Here is a 15,458-nt window from a genome sequence, read left to right as displayed (position 1 = left end):
ATACAGACATCTAGCAGTGACACATGAGTTGCTGCACACTGCACCTAGACATCAGTAAACTTTATAAGAATTAAAATAGAGCAATCCCCCCCCCCCCAAAATTCATTTTTTTTTTTAATTTCACTATGCAAATAATAGTTTTTCGGTTTTGCCACATAACATATTGAGAAATTAAGTGTGTCATTGGTACAATTAGCTCATTTGGGTCTGTACTGTAGGTGGGAAAAAAAAAAACACCTGTCCACAGACTCAATTAATCACACTCCAACCTCTCCACCATGGACATGACCAAAGAGCTAAGCACACCAGGGACAAAACTGTAGACCTACATGAAGCTGGGATGGTCTACAGGACAACAGACAAGCAGCTTAGTAAGAATGCAACAACTCTTGGTGCAAGTATTAGAAAATGGAAGAAACACAACATGACTGTCAATCTTCTATTGTCTGGGGCTCCATGTATCGTAAGAATTTGGCCACCAACCTCCTTTCCTCAGTAATCTTCTAGCTTGACAATGACTCAAAATACACAGCAGGTCAACTAAGGAGCAGCTCTGAAAAAAAGTATTTCAAGGCCCTGGAGTGGCCTAGCCAGTCTCTAAACCTGAAACCCAATGGAAAATCTTTGGAGGGACGTTGCCCAGCGACAGCCCTGAAACCTGAAAGATCTGAGAAGATGTGTATGGAGAAGTGGGACACAATCCTTGCTGCAGTGTCTGCAAACCTGGTCAAGAATTCCAGAGATCGTCTAACCTCTGTAACTGCAAACAAAGGTTTATGCATCAAATATTTCTATTGTACCAAATCCTTGTTTCATGTTTCATAAAATGCAGAATAATTATTTATAAATCATATAATGTGAATGAATCAGAGAAGACGTCACCTGTGAGTTAATGAATATACAGTAAGTCACTGTTTCATATTCTAGCCTGTATGAACATCTGTGTGTGTGTATGTATATATATATATATATATATATATATATATATATATATATATATATATATATACAGATTGAAGGAAATTAAAATATTACATATATATAAGGGGGCACCGAAAAAAAGTTTCATAGTGGACATTATCTAACCTAAGGCTGGCCCTGACCAGGACACTGCATTTGTATATAGGAAACCCATAGACCCTTCCTCTAAGCAGTAACCCTAGGTCCACTATTACTTTCATCATATTTAGGTAGTATAGTGATTTACTTTTTGTCATCCTGTAAAGGTTCTTGTGTTTTCCTTCAGGTCCCAGTATCCCGCTGCTCAGACCATTGTTTACCTGGAAGTAGGAAAATGGCGAGACCAACATCCATCCATACCTGCTGCTATGACTGCGTCCCGTGTTCAGAAGGAGAGATATCCAATAGGACCGGTAGTAGTATTGTCTTACCAGCAGAGGAGTAGCTAGCTTTTTCTAAACCCGGGGGCAAAAACTCAATTGGGGTCCAACCTCTCCAATTTATCCTTCAAACTAAGGAAACTCCTCTTTGCATCCCATACTGCATGATCTGAATATAATACTGCCACACACTGGTCCCTGTGTATACTGCCAAACATTATACCTGCTAAATACAATACTGCTATGACTGCACCCCTCTGGGGGAGATTTTGTTCCCTTTCTCAGGATTGGTGTGGGTCCCAGTGGTTAGACCCTTGCTGGTTATCTTCTTATCCTCTATCCTATAGGCCTGCAAGCTAAAACAGGGATACCTCTTGAGAATGTTCAGCAGGTGCCAGGGTGCAGCCACCCACGTGTGCAGATGTAGGAAGCCCTCCAATGACCAGCCTTGGACCAGCCTTGGATACACTGGCTCAGCAGCTCCACACGCTAGGAGTTGGGTAGAGTAGTGAGTGCTGGATGTTGTGCAGGTATCACACGGGAGAAATGACAGTCCCTGGTAAGACTTAACCACAAAATAGTTTAGTGAATCGAAGGACAGTTCAAAATATCACAGCTTCTGAATACAATGGACACTGTTCACAGTAGCGATAACATGAGGAGGAGTCAAATACCTGTACACACACACACACACACACAATCACACACACACACAATCACACACACACACAATCACACACATATATTTATATATATAATCCACAGATGAGGAGACAACTGAGATGCTGCTAGATAAGACTTTATATGATATTTCAACACTGACAAGAATACTGATAAGGACTTGAACAGTCTTTGAAAACAATAGTTGCTTGAAATATGCTGAAAAACGTTTGTAGAGCTTGTAGTTAGTTGAAATAGACTTTAAGTTGTACAATGAGGGTTCCGCTGGAAATGTGAGAGAAAGTTCCTGAATCCACAGGTAAAGACATCCGACTATGCTACCTAGTGGGCATGGAATGACACACGATCAGGTGTTAAAGACCCACCTTGTGGGTAGAGCTAGGTGTCTGGGAGACCCTCTAGGGGCATGCTAGTGACTTGCAGTAGATACTCGGCATAGGCGCTTAGCTAGACTATTGACTAGTATGATACCCCAAACTCTTGCATATCCTTCAGAGGTAACAGAAGAGAACAGTTCCCCAGCGAGAACAGGTTAGTGCTCCAGCCGGACATGGCTAGGATCTCTTTAGACAGAAGAAATAACATTAGTCCTCCACAAGGCTCCTAGCGGCAGGCCAGGGCCAGGATGAATACTGTCACTACATTCTCGCAACAGAGTGAAAATTGCAAATTGTTACATGTGGACTCAACAGAATACACATGATTATCACAGTAACACATACACCTCACTCTTTATACAGATATAGCATGCATAAACACATAGAGAGTTACACAATTGTGTGGAATCTGACTTGCTGCTATGGGCACCTAATCCACACAGAGGTGACCAGCCTGTTACCTGTGGCATGCAGTGCGGTGAAATGTACAAGTATGTTACCTCTGATGGATGTAGTGCAGCTCCAGTACAAGAAGACTGAGGTACAGGCCATTTTTACTCACACCAGCAGTGCATGCCACATGTAGCTTACACAACTACAGCAACAAAACAGAACAAATGGAGATAACTTATATGTAGAGATGAGCGAACCGGGTTTGGGTTCGAGTCGATCCGAACCCGAATGTTCGGTATTTGATTAGCGGGGGCTGCTGAACTTGGATAAAGCTCTAAGGTTGTCTGGAAAACATGGATACAGCCAATGAATATATCCATGTTTTCCACATAGCCTTAGGGCTTTATCCAAGTTCAGCAGCCACCGCTAATCAAATGCCGAAAGTTCGGGTTCGGATCGACTCGAGCATGCTTGAGGTTCGCTCATCTCTACTTATAAGTGACCTATAAGACATCGACAGAGATAGAGGTCTATTACTATGTGACTTACTTGCATATGGTGCGGTTGAAGGGGAATGTAGAATATGGACAATAAACGAAATGTTCCATCTGTGCAGACAGCAATGCAGGGTACTTATGAGGACTTAAAGGAGTTTAACTATAATTTAAGTATGCAAAACAAGAGTCCGTGGAGACTCGGTTGCGAGTCTCAAAACACGGGATAGCCAGATATCTCTAGCCTGTTGCCACGGGGTGCCTCCATGATGGGGAGAGCACCACACCACCCTGATAAATAGCCCCTTAAGTCCCACTCGGTTGCGAGTATTGGAACATAAATAGGGAAATACCAGGGTGGCCCCTTTTCATCAATGTCTAACTCAAGGCATGAGTATTGCGATCATGACAAGGGCTTGCCAAGGCAGGCTTCCATCCACGGACAGCCGTTTTGGGGTATTTGCCCCTCGTCAGTGTGGAGTAGAATTCTGGCTAGTTGGGGCAATGACAAACTAACCAACAAAACACAGTTATCACTGAACTCAAAAGAGAACAGTGAAAAAACTCCAATGAAGTACTCAATCAAGAGTCTCCACTGATGCCCCCAAAAATTTAAATATGCAAAACAAGAGTCCGTTGAGACTCGGTTGCGAGTCTCAAAACACGGGATAGCCAGATATCTCTAGCCTGTTGCCACGGGGTGCCTCCATGATGGGGAGAGCACCCCACCACCCTGATAAATAGCCCCTTAAGTCCCACTCGGTTGCGAGTATTGGAACATAAATAGGGAAATACCAGGGTGGCCCCTTTTCGTCAATGTATAACTCAAGGTACGAGTATTGCGATCATGACAAGGGCTTGCCAAGGCAGGCTTCCACCCACAGACAGCCATTTCGGGGGATTTGCCCCTCGTCAGTGTGGAGTAGGATTCTGGCTAGTTGTGAAAAATTAACCAACAAAACACAGTTATCACTGAACTCAAGGAGAACAGTAAAAAAAACTCCAATGAAGTACTCAATCAAGAGTCTCCACTGATGCCCCCAAAAATGTAAATATGCAAAACAAAACTCTTGATTGAGTACCACCAGATTTCTGTCTGGAATAAACCTGGAATCTTTCTACAATGCCTCTGCAAAGGAGTTTAGCTATCTGAATAATTCAGATCCACACTGTGTGTGCTGCATTATGGCTGAGGGACACAGTGAAATGCAGCAAAGCATGGATCCTAGTCTGCAGTCCAGTGAAAAGGAAAAACGCTCTCTGAAAAAACCTACTTGGAAGCTTAGAGAGCATTTTGAAAGTTTGCAGCATGAACTTTCATTAGATATCCAGAATCTGTGGCAAAAATTACAGACTCATTTCCTCAGTATATCCTTGTCTAAATATAAGGTGTTACCACTAGAGGGAGCCCTAGAAAAGCTCTTTGCAATGCATGAACATTATAAAATGAAAAGAAAAGAATACGTGAACATTCTAGAAAGAATCAATACACAGGACAGTTTAGAAGAATTGCAAAGCATCTCGCATCATATTTCTGAACGAGAAGGCTTAATATATGAAATTAAGTGTAAAACAGAGGAAAGAATTGCGCGACTCCAGGGAAATGACATCTCATTCTTCTGTGTCCACAAGACGTTCAAAACACACGTCTAGGCCACAATCTTCCAAATATTCCATGCTTAGTGAGCAGCTTATAAAGGCACTTGCAGAAGTAAAAGCTAATAAGATTCAGGCCTCTTTTGCGGAAAAGAAAGTGGAAATGGAAGCAGAGGTGACAGTCAAAGAGGCAGATGCAGCACAAAGAAAGGCAGAGATAGAAGCTCTGCAAAAACAATGTGATCATGCTACAGCCATGGCAAGGTTAAAGGTCTTAGAACGAGCAGCCAGCGGGAGTGAAAAAGGCAGTGCTACCTTAAAGGGGTTATCCAGTGCTACAAAAACATGGCCACTTTCCCCCCTCTCTTGTCTCCAGATTGGGTGGGGTTTCAAACTAATTTCCATTGAAGTAAATGGAGCTTAATTGCAAACCACACCTGACCTGGAGACAAGAGAGGAGGTAAAAGTGGCCATGTTTTTGTAGCGCTGGATAACCACTTTAAGTGAAATGGATGTAGAGGACCCTCAGCAATAACAGTGAACCCCTCAGCAAACTGAAGACAAAAGCACTCAAATGCAAGTCAAAATGCCAATGAGTTTCCAAAACCCTGATAATGCCATAGCTTCCTACCCACACACAGCTAAGCCTATGGACATCAAGCCATGTCCTGGGTTAAATGCCTATGCAGCCTCATATACACCCATGTTTCTTAGCCAGAACACTAGAAACAATATGACCAACACTACTTAGCCAGCCATCACTTGTCCAAACACAGAAAGAATAGACATGCCAGAGTTTGCAAGATACATGGCCCACTGTGAACTTACCACCACCAGGGGTACTGGGAAGAGCCGGGTGCCAGTGGTCCCGGAGCGTCAAAATTGGCGCTCCTGGACCGGGCGGCAGCAGGCTGGTAAGATTTAGGCTGGGGAGGGCCTAAACCAATGGCTCTTCCCACCCTGGTGTTACCAGGCTGCTGTCGTTTGGTTTTTAACCCGGCTGGTTATAAAAATAGGGGGGACCCTATGCGGTTTTTTTTTTTAAATAAATAAATAATTAAAAAAAAACCCGCATAGGGCCCCCCCTGGTGGCATTGGGTACTGGGGTAATAATAGGGGGTTAGTGTTAGCCATTTTATACCGGCTAACACTAGGCCCCAACTTAGTAATGGATTCCGTCTATTAGACGGCTTCCACTACTAAGTCTATAAAGTAAAGAAATAAAGACAAGACACAAGTTTAAATTTTTTTTTAATCAAATAAAAACACCCCCACACCCCTCATTGACCATTTTATTAAAAAAATTTAAACAACAACTGCTGGTCATCGACATAGTCCACGGAATCCAACGTAATCCCCAGGATACCGATATCTGAAAAACAAAAAAGGAGAAACACACAAAAAAAACACAAACAGGAGCACAACACCCATCATTGTGAGCGGTGTTGTGCTCCTTACAGTATGCAGCATCTTTACAGATCGCTGCTTACAGTCTGGCCCCCAAGGGGTTAAGGGAGGATGTATTGCATCCCCCTTAACCCCTTGGGGGCCAGACTGATGCCACACTGCACCCATCCCAGCAAGGAAGGGGTTAAGTGACCCCCCCTTCCTTGCTGGGAGGGGTGGAGTGCTGGGGAGGGGGTGGGGAGAGCTCTATACTCACCCCGATGTGTCCTCTTCGCTGGTCCGCAGCACAATGAAGTGACTGTACTGCGGACCGGCTCATTATATGTGCGCTCAGCCGATCAGCCAATCAGCTGAGCACACATATAATTCTAAATGTTTCTTCTAATAATGCTATTGTCATAACATAATTAGAAGAAACATTTGATGTTTTAATTAAAGTAAAGTGATGATTAGTACAGAAAGCTCTATTGCCGGGAATATGAATTAACGGCTTATGGAGCTTCCTGTACTAATTAATATTTAATTAATAAAACACATTTTCGTGGAAATAAATTCAGTTTCGGTGTTCAATAATTTAATTCTAACGAATCCATCATTGTGCAATTAAATATACTGTCAAAAAATAAATATATAGCTAAATATACATTTATTTATATATCTATTTATTTTAACAGTATATTTAATTGCAAAATGATGGATTCGTTAGAAATAAATTATTGAACAACGAAAGTGTCTTTATTACAAAGAAAATGTGTTTTAGTAATTTAATATATTAACTATTAGAGGCATCGGCATTCGGCATCATTGCCGGCTATTTTTGAAGTACTCCGTACGGACTGCCTGTCAATCCTCGGCCGCATGTCCAGCCGCAAACAATGGTCTTGTTCATTTTTTACGGGTCCGTTTACGATCGGGCCGTAGATTCAGACATAGTGTGCACTGTGCAGCCGCATATCCTATACTTCCAAGCATACACACGAACCACCAAAAATACCGCCGCACAATTACAGCCGCAAATACAGCCGCACAGTTACAGCGTCTGAACCTGGCCTAAGGCTAAGTTCACACTACATAAAAGTACGGCCGTTGTTGCAATCGGCAACAACGGTGCTACTTTGCACAAATACAGTATATACATTGCCTCTCCTTCTATAGGATCCCGGCCGCAGCGTACACACATCGTATACGCTCTGGCCGGGATCCCTTGCAGCGCCGCAAAGTACTGACATGTCAGTTTTCTGCGGCCGCTATTCAGTTAATAGCGGTCGTAGGTAACCATGTCAGTGCACACTATGAAGTGAGCTGCTCCGGCCACAAGTGTGCTGTGGCAAGTTCTCATGCGGGTGCGCGCTGATGTGCCCGCATCAGAACTCTACGGCAGAAAAGATCATCCGGACGGTACTGCAGTACCGGCCAGGATAATCTTTGCAGAGACCGGCCGCTCTGTGACCCGGCCGAGTCACGAAACAGCCGGTCTCATACGCCATGTGAACATGGCCTAAAAGAGAAAACTCTGGAATTTATAGAATATTTTTCCTATTATAGTATGTAGTGAAATCTAAAGATTTCATACGGGGAGTGTCATGTCCCAGGACATGTGTCAATGTTATATTGCATTGCCTGTTTTAGTTTGACCCTCCTGTCTTCCTGTACCATAGCTGTGGTGTTTTTTCTCCTCCCTTCTCCCTCATCCTGTCAGCCATTTTATCGTACTTTTCTGTGAAAGGTAACTGTATCCTGCTGTTGACCCTGGTCATTTATATTCTTTTCACGCCATTGTAACCAGCATTTCTACAAGAATTCTGTCTGAAATAGACTTGGAATCTTTCTACAATGCCTCTGCAAAGGAGTTTAGCTATCTGACAAAAGGTGCTTGGAGTAAGTAAAAGGGAATACAGATACAGGGACTATCTCATACACCCCACACTTACTGCCAGGTCATTGAGTCAGAATATAAACACAGTTAAGTTTAACTTACAAGAACATAGCTTAACCTTTCCCGTAGACTGTAGATGTGCAGAAGGGGAGTGAGACACCTAGTGGCTGGAGAGAAAATCACAGCTTGCAGTACTTGGTGTGACTCCTGAGAGAGTGAATTTACCTGGGTGGTATAAAACTTAGGGAACCAACTATACTACATATATATATATTCTCACCAGTTTTATCCTGCCTACCTCCAGTGCTCCCACTCAGGTATTTGGTATGAAATGTGGAATTAAGGAATTGCCGAAATGTTACTGCATGGTGAATATGACAAATAAAAAAATACTAATTAACATGATTCAGGTTTTTGTTCATGTCACATACTAAAAAAAAATAAGAAGAATCAAAAAGTCCCTACTCCATGGTATAAAAAAAACTGAAAATTGCGATAAAAAAAAAAATTGCATTGTTGTTCTGATTATAAACTAAAAAAAAAAAATAATAAAAAAAAAAATATATATATATATATATATCCCAACATTTTTTCTTTTCAGATTTACTGAACAGTTAGGCCCCCAACGGGTTAAGTGAGGATGCTGTGTATTCCTACTTAACCCCTTGGAGGCCAGACTGAAGGGGAAGTAATCATATTTACCCCCTTGAGCTCAGCTCTACCCCCTTGAGCTCAGCAGACCTTGCAAACAGTGCTTGATGTGCCAGCACTGCTTCTGCAGTGTTCGCTCAGCCAATCAGCAGCTAAGGTGGGACATTGCTGCAGCCCCTGACTGGCTGAGCGAAGAGTTGCTGCTGTGTGCTGCTCCTCCTAAAGATACAAGACTCAGGAGGGTAAGTATGATTGATTAACCCCCCTCCCCCAATAGAAAACACACTGCCCCTGTTCCAGCCCTTAAACCAGCGGTTCGTGAACGGGGTGAGACAAACTTTTCAAAGGTTTGCTCATCTGTACTTTTGAGCAATCAGAATTATTAATTTTATGTTCGATCTGAGTGTTTAGATTTTGACCAATTGTGAGAATGAGCTGGGAGAAGTCAGTGCAGTCCTCTCCCGTCACATGAGAACACAGCCTCATACCGAAAGTCTAAGGCTATGTTCACACTGCGTATGAGTCCTGCCGTAGTTCGTACGCCGCCGTACATGTGCAGCTGAAACTACGGGCGTGGGAAAAATCGACATGCGGCAGGATGCGTACGAACCACGAACATACGCCCGTAGTACAGTTCTGCTTCCCTAGCTTTTTTCTAAGCGATCTGAGGCAGGTTGCAAGGCTGGGTTCACACTCAGTATATTTCAGGCAGTATTTGGTCCTCATGGCAACCAAAACCAGGAGTGGATTGAAAGCACAGAAAGGCTCTGTTCACACAATGTTGTAACTGAGTGGATGGCCGTCATTTAATGGCAGATATTTGCTGTTATTTTAAAACGACGGCTGCTGTATTGAAATTTCAACATTGTGTGAACATAGCCTTTCTGTGTTTTCAATCCACTCCTGGTTTTGGTTGCCATGAGGACCTGACATGAGGACCAAATACTGCCTGAAATATACTGTGTGTGAACCCAGTAAGTGACATGGTTTTCGCACAGAGCCTGAAGTGTACCACGCAGCCGCACGACCCTCTCCCTGCTCAATCTATTGTTCAGTCATGGTCTGAGCACTTAGACTCTAATAAAAACCTTTGATATGTTTCTCTGACATGTCAAAACTTTTTTTCTGATGACAGTGACCCTATGAAGATTATTTATTGGCTGCTCTGCAGCATTTCAACAAGATTTATTAAAAAGTCACTGTACGCTGGACCCAAACACAGACTTCTGTGATGGATCTGGGTACACTCATTATTACTTTAGACCTTTCATTAAATGACTGTTATGTCTATGAAGCCTTTTGTGTGTTCTGATACCTTGTGGTTATAGTTTTTTACAAGCGTGTCACCAGGGGCGTAGCTAATGTCTCCTGGGCCCTAGTGCGAGAGGCCAACTTGCCCCCCCCCCTCCTTTCACAACCAAGTGATGCTATTGGTGTGTATATGTATATATATATATATATATATATATATATATATATATATATATATATATATATACACACACACCAAGTCAGATATTACCAATAACACCAGCATATAGGAAGAGAAAGTATTATCACCGTACATATTACCGCCATACTGTTACCGACCAAATCCTGTATACTGAGACCAATATTACCAGTAATACCAGTATATAGGAAGGAAACATTACTGCCACACCACAACCACTACCATCACCACCATATTGTTACTCACCAAATCCAGTACACTAAATCACCTCATCCAGTCATATAGAGGTGGCCCCAGCTCTACACAGGTTCTGTACACCATATACATTACAGTACAATTATATCAGGTGACTCACAGGAGACGTCTTTTCTGATCGGAGTTCTTTCCTTTCCATCTTCTCCATCTGCCCTGGGCCATTATGAGAACTTCTCCGAGCCACGAATCCACAGAATCTGCCAAGACAGACATATTAGTCTCCTCACACTGGCACCATCCTCATCTCTATACACACTGCACATCTGTACTGTCCCCTTTACACCCTCATTTAGTGGGTAACCCTGACTTTATGTGACCCCCTAATAATATATGCCCCCCTCTGTGTATTCCCTCTCCCCCATGTTGCCCCCCCCCAAATAGATGGCCCCTCTTCCCCCATGTTGCCCCCCCCAAATAGATGGCCCCTCTCCCCCCATGTTGCCCTCCTTATAGATGGCCCCCTTTCCCCCCACCCTCCCTTATAGATGGCCTCCTCTCCCCCCTCCATATAGATTGCCCCCTCTACCCCCTCCCTTATAGATGGCCCCCTCTCTCCTCACCCTCCCTTATGGATGGCCCCCTCTCCCCCCACCCTCCCTTATGGATGGCCCCCTCTCCCCCCACCTTCCCTTATGGATGGCCCCCTCTCCCCCCACCCTCCCTTATGGATGCCCCCCTCTCCCCCCACCCTCCCTTATGGATGGCCCCCTCTCCCCCCACCCTCCCTTATAGATGGCCCCCTCTCCACCACCCTCCCTTATAGATGTTCCCCTTCCCCCCCTCCCTTATAGATGTTCCCCTTCCCCCTCCCTTATAGATGTTCCCCTTCCCACCCTCTCTTATAGATGTTCACCTTACCCCCCCCTCCCTTATAGATGGTCCCCTCTTTCCCCCCACCCTCATAGATGCCCCCCCTCTTTCCCCCCACCCTCATAGATGCCCCCCCTCTTTCCCCCCACCCTCATAGATGCCCCCCTCTTTTCCCCCACCCTCATAGATTGCCCCCTCTTTCCGCCCACCCTCATAGATGCCCCCCCTTCCCCCCCCTCCCTTATAGATGCCCCCTCTTTCCCCCCACCCTCATAGATGCCCCCCTCTTTCCCCCCACCCTCATAGATGCCCCCCTCTTTCCCCCCACGCAGCAGGCTGATAAAAAAACAAAACAAACTTAACTCACCTGACAACGTGCTCCCACGTTGATCCTCACTCCTCCTGGTCTGTCCGCTGCTGCCGGGGGTGTCGCATCTTATCCCCGGCAGCGCACGCATCCCAGAGCTCCCTGCGCGCCGGAATCGGAAGTCAGGGCCCAAGGCGCGCAGGGAGCTCTGGGATGCGCACGCTGCCGGGGGTAAGACGCGACACCCCCGGCTGCCGCACAGCAGCCGGGGGAAGACGGAGGCGGACTCTTGTGACCGCAAGCAAAACAATGCTTGCGGTCACAAGAGTGATTGATCGGGAGGGCCTCGCGGTCACAAGACATTAGATTTATCCTGACTAGAGATGAGCGAACCTCGAGCATGCTCGAATCCATCCGAACCCGAACTTTCGGCATTTGATTAGCTGGGGCGGCTGAAGTTGGATAAAGCCCTAAGGCTATGTGGAAAACATGGATATAGTCATTGGCTGTATCCATGTTTTCCAGACAACCTTAGAGCTTTATCCAAGTTCAGAAGCCGCCACTAATCAAATGCCGATCATTCGGGTTCGGATGGACTCGAACCCGAACCCGATTCGCTCATCTCTAATCCTAACCTGATAATTTACCAATAGTTATGGTGAGGGCATGTTATATTACTTGTTTTGAAGACAGCACTGCATGTATACAAAAAAAGAGCTAAAGAGGAGTTAGATGGATAGATGGATCACAATGACGCATTTAACTCGACACTCTAATTGACTTAGCATAGCTCCCTGACACAATTGTTGAGTCAGGGATCATGTTAACCCTGGCTACATCTGTAATGTGTTATGAAAAATTTTTGCAGATTCTGAGAACTGTATTAAATGCCCAATTGATAAATGGCCGAATGAGAAGAGAGACCAATGTCTTCCAAAAGTCCTGGACTTCATCTCTTATCACAATGACACAATGGCTTCTGTATTCTCCTGCGTCTCGCTTTTCGGATGTCTAGTGACCGGCTCCATATTGGGAATATTTATCTCCTACCGGGACACTCCTATTGTTAGAGCTAATAACCGGGACCTGAGTTATCTCCTCCTGGTCTCCATCATCCTTAGCTTCCTCTCTGTCTTCTTGTTTCTTGGTCGTCCTAGTGATGTCACTTGTAGATTACGTGAAACCAGTTTTGGAGTCTTCTTCTCAGTTGCCGTCTCTTCACTTCTCGCCAAGACTGTGATGGTTTGTGTTGCTTTTAAGTCCACCAAGCCTGGAAGCTCCTGGAGGAAAGGGCTGAGTGTGAAGGTGCCCTATACCATAGTGTTGTTGTGTTCATCCATTCAGGTTATAATCTGTGTTATCTGGTTGTCTATATCTCCACCTTTCCAGGACCTGGACACTCAGTCTTACCCTGGAAAGATCATCATTCAGTGTAATGAAGGGTCAGATATCTGGTTCTTCTCCATGTTGGGTTACCTGTGGTTCCTGGCAGCGGTGAGCTTTGTTCTGGCTTTCATGGTGAGGACATTACCGGACACTTTTAATGAGGCCAAGTACATCACCTTCAGCATGCTGGTGTTCTGCAGTGTCTGGATCGCCATGATCCCGGCTTATCTGACCACCAGAGGCAAGAACATGGTGGCTGTGGAGATATTTGCAGTGATGGCGTCCAGTGCTGGACTGTTAGGATGTGTGTTTATCCCCAAATGTTTTATTATTTTATTTAAATCAGAAATGAACAATAAAAACGAACTGCTGGGGAAGAGGAAGAAATGACTAAGAAACATTGCCACCCCAACCCCACCAAAAAAACACTGCAACCTCTGGCAAAAGTTATGGAATCATTCGCTTAGAGGTTTTCATTTAGCGTTTTCTCCTTGGTGAACCTGTTGGTGTATCGTACGTTCCCAGCAACCATCTGTGGACCACTTCAGAAATGATTATGTCACTGTTGAAAATAAAATAAAGTCATTTGTTAATCTTTAAAAATTCTGCCTATTCTATAGAGTAGTCCCCCCTTACAAGCCTCATTATTCACCACTGACCTATTCACCATCTTTACTCTAGTCCTTTTTACACTCATATCACCTACCAAAATTTTGAATGGGTACTGTCACTTTAATAAACTTTTGACATGTCAAAAAAGTCAGAAGTTTGGATTGGTGGGAGTCCAGATGCTCAGACCCCGACTGATTACTAGAGCGAGCCGGGAGTAGTGTGCAGTTTCTCTTCTGTCTCTGTGCACTCCTAATGTAACTCTATTGGACCAGAGGGTGGGAAGCAAAGTGTCCAGCCATGTGCTGATGCCACTCTAGACCTTTTCTGATTAAACTGGCTCAGTTGCCCCTAGCAACCACTCAAATTCCACCTTTCATTTTCCAAAGAGTCTGTGAGGAATGAAAGGTGGAATCTGATTGGTTGCTAGGGGCAACTAAGCCAGTTTGACTTTACACCATGTTTGATAAATGTCCCCCATTGTTTTTTTTATATTTGTATGTGTTGATATATTGTTTATACTTTGGTGGGTGCCAGCGTGCTGACATCTAGACACACGTGCCAGTCCATTTATCAGAGCCGTGTGTCTGCCTGGGGTTGGCGGTTTACCCACCTCTATATATCTGTCCTTATACATAGGTCCTACAGTTTATATTTTCATTATATATTTATTTCATGTTTTCATTCAAACAGCACTTACATTGCTTAGCAATGTTTGCTATGTAACAATACATCTCCTGTTAAGTGCAGGACCTTTTGCATCAGGCTGATACCATGACGATGACCCAGTGAGCATGTGCACTACCAACATGACAAAGGTCCTGCATGGTCTTGCTACTGCAGATGAAGGTGCGTGTAGCATGCTAGGTCTCCTACACTACTAACTGTAAGTTTATTTTTATTTTTATTTATTTTTATTTCTATAGTCTATGTGTTGTTATAACACTAATTAGTGCTGCCTCAACACATGTGAGTCAGCCTGTATTTTTGGCTACATGCATGTTTATTCATGGAGTGTTTTATGCCGTTTGTCTAGTTTTGTCCATTCTTATATGAGGAAGAGGCCGTTTGTCTTGAAAACGCATTTATAACTATTGGACTTTTAAATTAATCTTCCATTTTGATACAAAACCTGCACTTACATTGATTTGCTTTTCAATTTTGAATTATTTTTGGACGTCTTTTGCAAACACCAGATGTTATTTTTTATACGGACATGGAGAGAAAGGAGCGCTGACAGTAATGCCTCTCGGCACATATAAAGACAGGCGCCAGGATGTTGGTATATAATTTGATCAAACCATATTGCCCCATGTACTAGGTGCAGGTCCCCTGGTTCACACTACACTAACTCAATACTGTGTCAGTCAGAGACCGCAAACCCTGAAAAGCGAGCACAAACAGGGAAGGGAGGCCACAGAATGGCCCTGCAACCCCACTGTCACAGGACTAATCCCCAAGGGCCCCCCAAAAATCAAGCAGGCACCGCCGGCAGAGAAAGAGGTCACCAAGCAACACAAATGTGAACATGGTCTTGTCACTCACAATTACTCCTGCAGGTAGAATGGGAAAAATAGGAAGTACAAGTCAAGTGTGCACAGGAGCCTCCTGCTGATTGGGGTCACATGGGTCTTACCAGGAGGAGTGCAAACACTCAGAAAAGAGAAAAACATAAAATACGAGCGGCATTAGTGTCAGCCATAGGTGTGAGGTACAGCACTGCTTTCTCTCCTTGTCCGATGTTATTTTTTAGTTCTTTATACAAAGTTGTTTTTTTCACCGTCCTTTCACAGTTTTCACTATGAAATTCAATGGAGTTTTCTATT

The 15,458-nt window shown here is 44.1% G+C and overlaps 1 protein-coding gene across 1 annotated transcript; it reads left to right on the top strand.

The window, feature by feature from the left end:
• Window positions 1-340: 340 nt before the first annotated feature.
• On the top strand, window positions 341-13,413 carry LOC138796506 (vomeronasal type-2 receptor 26-like). Its single transcript, XM_069976112.1, has 4 exons — window positions 341-463; window positions 508-756; window positions 1,247-1,373; window positions 12,506-13,413. The coding sequence occupies exons 1-4, from the start codon at window positions 341-343 to the stop codon at window positions 13,411-13,413; spliced, it is 1,407 nt and encodes a 468-aa protein (XP_069832213.1).
• The last annotated feature ends 2,045 nt before the right edge of the window (window positions 13,414-15,458 follow it).

Source organism: Dendropsophus ebraccatus, chromosome 7, assembly GCF_027789765.1.
Source record: "Dendropsophus ebraccatus isolate aDenEbr1 chromosome 7, aDenEbr1.pat, whole genome shotgun sequence".
NCBI classification, from domain to species: domain Eukaryota; kingdom Metazoa; phylum Chordata; class Amphibia; order Anura; family Hylidae; genus Dendropsophus; species Dendropsophus ebraccatus.
Note: the sequence above shows the minus strand (reverse complement) of the source record. Positions and strands in the feature narration are given on the sequence as shown.

Excerpts from the sequence above, each read along its gene's own strand:
- LOC138796506 (XM_069976112.1), top strand. The coding sequence starts at position 341 with ATGGTCTACAGGACAACAGACAAGCAGCTTAGTAAGAATGCAACAACT. Across the intron at positions 757-1,246 it reads CCAGAGATCGTCTAACCTCT|GTCCCAGTATCCCGCTGCTC; the intron begins GTAACTGCAAAC and ends GTTTTCCTTCAG. Across the intron at positions 1,374-12,505 it reads AGAGATATCCAATAGGACCG|ATTCTGAGAACTGTATTAAA; the intron begins GTAGTAGTATTG and ends AAATTTTTGCAG.